Raw genomic sequence first — 4,953 nt, forward strand, 5'->3', positions numbered from 1 at the left:
GTGGGGCCCGGCGAGGGTTGCGGGAGGAGTAGCCGTGCCCTCTGTGGCCGCGGGCGGGCATCATTTCTTGGCGGCCTGTCTCCTGCCGGTGGACGGCTTCTTACTGCCCCTCCTGATGGTGTCCAGGGGACGCAGCTCCACCTCCAACGGCTTTGTCCTGAATATCGAGAGAGAGAAGGGGACGCTGTGAGTGGGTGGAAGGGCAGGTCTGGTCTGAGCCCGGAGCTCGAGGGGCCTGGCCCTGTCTCTTGCACAGGTCGGGCCTGGGTGTGGCTCCGGCCTGGGGTCCTGGTGCACCTGGGACCTGTCTATGCGATCATAGTTTCGCTGTTTCTCTTCAGGAGAAACGTGTGACCCCCACGCCTTGCAGAACACATGACTCGTTCCCCGTAAGCCCTGCCAGGCCTGGGACTTCGGGCGGCCTGGTGCATTGTCGCCAGCAGGGAGGCAGCAGCCGGGCCGTCTGCACCCTCACAGACAGCGGGCGGGCTGCGGGCTTTCCACTGCCAGTCTACGAAGGCCTCGGTCTCCATGGCCCGGACCTTGCCAGCAGCTGGTGGGAGCAGCCAGCCTCGACGCCGCGGTGGTAGAGCAGGCCGGGCATCAGGGACTGCTGGAAAGGACCCGCGCCTGGCGAGGGTGACTTGGCCCAGCCGCTGCACGGTGGCCTTGGTGGTCTGCAGCGGTGCCAGGGGCCCTGGGGCAGCCACACCCATGCTGCCTGCCCAGGCAGCGTGGCCACCTACTTCTCAGCTTCAGGAAAGGACTCCTTGTCCGCCTTGTCCCCCAGGCCCAGCGAGGAGAAGCTTTCCTGGACCTGGACATCCTCCAGCATGGCTCTCCTGGCTGACTCCGGGTCCTCCAGGCTCAGCATGGCGGTGGGGACACTGCAGAGAGGACAGAGCAAGGAGGGCGGGATCAGCAGGGAGAGCCCACTTGGGGTGACCCCCTCCATGCTTGGGGCTCCTGGGACACAAGGCCCAGTGCATCTCTCCTGAAGGTGGCAAAGGGGGCCCGGTGACACGATGCCCAGCTCGACTGCCAAGAGCCCGGCCCATTTTTTTTTTTTTTTTTTTTTTTAGGGCGTGGGCACTTGCTAGAGACAGAGAGAGGGGAAGTGAGATATCACCCCCCAGGGGGGATGGCGCCGCAGTCCCTTCTCTTCCATTCTCCTCTCAGGATTTTGGGCGCGCATGCACACGCGCCCGGCATGAGTTTCAAGTAGCAGGTGATGTGGTTAAAGCACTGGATTTCCATGTGATTGACTACAGTTCAAGTCCTGGGCCTGGTGGCTTGAAAAATTATGCCAGGCTGGGACCAGCTGTTAGCATAATGGCTATGTCGCTGGATTTCCATTTAGTCGACCGCAGTTCGAGTCCTGGACCCGGTGGCTTAAACTCACACTGGGTGTGTGTGCGTGCGTGCCCAAGGTCCCGAGAGGAGAGTGGAGGAGAAGGGATTGCGGCATGGCCATCCCCCCTGGGGGGTGATTTCTCGCTTTCTGTCTCTCTGTCTTTCTGGTGAGTGCACGTGCCTTATAGCAAAAACCTCTAAAAAAAAGAAGAAAAGAAAAATTACGCCAGGTTGGGGCCAGCAGGTGGCATGGTGCTTAAACTTGCTCGATTCCCACATGCCTGGCCATGGTTCAAGTCCTGGACCTGGCAGCTTGCTTTCTCCCTTTCCCTTTCTCTCTCTATCTCTGTCCAAGTTAAAAATAATAATAATAAATGGAATTAAATAAATAATTCTTAAAAAGAAAAGAAAAATCGTGCCAGGCAATATGTGCATGCGTGCCCAACATCCCGGGGGAGAATGGAGAAGGGATCGTAGAGTGGCCAGCCCCCTGCGGGTGATTTCCCATTTTCCGTCTCCCCGTCTCTGTCTCTATGGCGAGTGTATGTGCGCTATTGGCAAACACTTTAAATAAATAAACCAACGAAAGGCGAGAAATACTAGAACAGGGTCACCGAGTCTTGGACATATCGACAATGTTTAATTTAGCAAGCTAATGCCTCTCCCCGCACCCCGTCGTCCGGCCCCCGCCCTGCCCTGCTCCACGGGGGAGCAGCACCTGATAAACAGGCCTTCCACACACCTACACACCTCCTCGGAGACAGGGAGGGCGAACCTCAGCCCCTCCTCAAAGGGCGCTGTGTGCAGGTGCGGGACACCAGCCCAGGCTGGGTGAGGAGGAGGTCTCTGTGTCTGCTTGGCACGGGGAATGCAGGGGGTGCAGGGGGGTGCAGGGGAGTGCAGGGGAAAGGTCCAGAAGGCAGCATGCCCCTCCAGTCTGGACACCAGCGTCATCCCCCCACAGAGCAGGTACTTCCTGGGCCCACCCCCAGAGTGGGGTTCCAGGAACAAGCACTGCCCGACCATGGGCCCACCGTCACCTCCAGCCCTGCCGCCCAGCCCGGCCCCTCCTGGGCGCTGGCCTCCTAGACGCCCTCTTCCTAGCCTTGCTGTCCCCTCTGCAGGGTCCCTGTGCTTGCCCGAGGGCTCATCCCCATAGGTCTAGCCTCATCTCTCCCAGAGCACCAATCTGTGGCCCCGAATTCCAGAGTAAGCCCCAGCCCCGCACGCTGCCTGGCTCGGGGACCATCAGTGTCTGGCCCTGACAACCAGCATGGCTTTTTTTGGGGGGGAGAGGTTTTTGCTATAGGGCACGTGCGCTCTCCAGAGAGACCGAGACAGAGAAACAGAAAGCGAGAAATCACCCCCCAGGGGGGATGGCCACGCCACAATCCCTTCTCCTCCATTCTCCTCTCGGGATCTTGGGCACGCACGCACACGCGCCCGGCATTGAGTTTAAGCCACCGGGTCCGGGACTCGAACCGCGGTCGACTACGTGGGAGTCCAGTGACATAGCCGTTACGCTAACTGCTGGTCCCCAGCATGTTCTTCTAATGGCCCCTCCTGGCAGCCCCCATGAAATCTACAGTCCTGCTCACAGGTCCCCTCCCCACAGTGAGTTGTGTCTTCACCCATCCTAGCACCTGCCTGGTGCTCCCCCCCCAATGCCTCTGCTGGGCCTCTGACTTAGCCTCCCACGTCCCCTCCTCTATGAAGCCCTCCCTGACTCACAGAGGCCTCACTTGCTCCACAGTCCTCATCGCTCAGAGCTTTCCCTCCCTGTCTGTCACGGTGCCCGGCTCCCGGCTCTGTGAACTGTCCAGAGGGAAGATTCCATCTCGGGACCTCGGCACCACCAGTGTTTGGCCCTCAGGAGGTGTAAATGCAGCCATGAATGGACCAGAGTTGGCCCCCATCAGAGGGCCAGCCGGCCGTCCTCCTGGGTGACAGGGACGCTGTCCCTGCTGACAGGAGGCCAGGTGTTTAGAGACAGGCTCTGGGCCACACTTGGTCCGGGAGCAGTGGGAAGGCCCTCTGGGGTCTGCTCCAGCCCGGCTCCGCGCCAGCAGGGCCAAAGCCCCCGCACCCACGCCCTCACCACAGTGAGGAGGAGCCGTGAGCCGGAGCTGGCTGGTGGGAGCTGAGCTGCCTTCCCGACATAGAGGCCGGCCCCGTTTCTGAGCCCTTGTGCCCTTCAGGAAGCCAACACCTGTCCCCTCGGTCCCATTCTGGTCCCCAGTCCGGGAGACCGGTGGTTTAAACCATCTTCATCCACACTGAGGCAGGGCCATGACACCTGGTGAGCCCAACTCAGTCCCTTCCCAACTCTAATCAAGCCCTCCCAGCTCAAGAACCGTCAATGGCTCCCTATTGCCGTTAGGATCGAGTCACCGGAGCCCACCCTGACATGCCTGTCCCCACCTAGCCAGTTCCTGCTTACCCTTCAGCAGGGGTTTCCTTGGGCTGAGGGAGGTGCTGGCATGAACAGGTGGGAGGAAAAACCGTCCCTCAGGTCAGGGTCACCAGTGCTGGCTCCTCACTGCATCCCTGGAGGGGTCCTGGTGGGTGCAGCTGGAGAGGGAGTGGGTGCCCCGCACCGCTGGCCCAAGGCGAGACCTGGCTTTCCTGGCCCTGCCCCCTCACCCTTCTCCTGCCGGCCCCTCCTAGCCTGCTCACCTTCCCTCTGCTCTTTATTTATTTACTTTTTAAGAATTATTTATTTATTAGTATTATTAATTTGTCGAGAGAGAGAGAGAAAGGGAAAGTGAGAAAGCAAGTGGCCAGGTCCGGGACTCGAACTACATGCAGCCCTATGAGAGTCCACGCCACCTGCCGACCACCCTCCCGCTCTTCTAAAGTGGGCAGGAGGGTCGCTGTCACGTGGCACGGCCGTGAAGAGCTTCCCCTCACGTGCAGACAGCGCTTTTCAGTTTACAGAGCCTCTGCGGTGTGGCTCGTATGGCGGGCCCAGGTCGCTCGGCCCTCGGGGGTCACAGAGAGCACCTGTCTGTGCAGGCGTCGCTGCAGGCGAGGTCCCCGCGTCCCAGCGCACTGGACAGTGGGTATCGCTGCAGGCGAGGTCCCCGCGTCCCAGCGCACTGGACAGTGGGTACAGGCCATCTCGCGCTCTGCAGGCCAGAGGGTACCCTACAGTTCTCAGGCCGTTCACGGGGCTCGCGGGCGCTTCCCGAGCGCTGTGCTGATAGGCACAGCAGGTCGGGGGGGCCCAGCAGGGCACCGGTCCCACCCAGGGCAGGCTGTGGCCCCCAATGCCCTCGCGATGTGTCAGCAGGTGGCAGCTTACAAAGGGCTTCTCATTCCAAGCTCGTGCCATTTGCAACGTGCCCTGTGGCCTCCTGGGCACATGACAGTTTGCACAGGGCTCTGCGGTGCATGGGGCACCTCGTCATGTCCAAGCTGAGCTCCCTGACAGCCTTTGGTTTTCCCAACTCACTCCCCTAAGATGGTCCTAAAAGAATTATGCCTGATGGGACCAGCGGTTGGCGTAATGGCTACATTGCTGGACTCCCATGTAATCGACCATGGTTTGAGTCCCGGACCCGGTGGCTTAAACTCACGCTGGGCGCGTGTGCATGCGTG

At 60.6% G+C, this 4,953-nt stretch overlaps 1 protein-coding gene across 1 annotated transcript in view; it reads right to left on the reverse strand.

Moving 5' to 3' along the window:
• Positions 1–27: 27 nt before the first annotated feature.
• Positions 28–4,953, reverse strand: part of FAM194C (family with sequence similarity 149 member C) — a 105,061-nt gene continuing 100,135 nt past the window's right edge. The window contains exons 17-18 of the mRNA XM_006160679.2: positions 747–887; positions 28–157 (exon numbers count right to left, since the gene is read on the reverse strand). Coding sequence (XP_006160741.1) covers positions 61–157; positions 747–887 — 238 coding nt within the window. The 3' untranslated portion in view covers positions 28–60. The remainder of the gene's footprint in view (positions 158–746; positions 888–4,953) is intronic.

The sequence above is a fragment of the Tupaia chinensis genome, unplaced genomic scaffold (assembly GCF_000334495.1).
Source record: "Tupaia chinensis unplaced genomic scaffold, TupChi_1.0 Scaffold000704_1, whole genome shotgun sequence".
NCBI classification, from domain to species: Eukaryota; Metazoa; Chordata; class Mammalia; order Scandentia; family Tupaiidae; genus Tupaia; species Tupaia belangeri.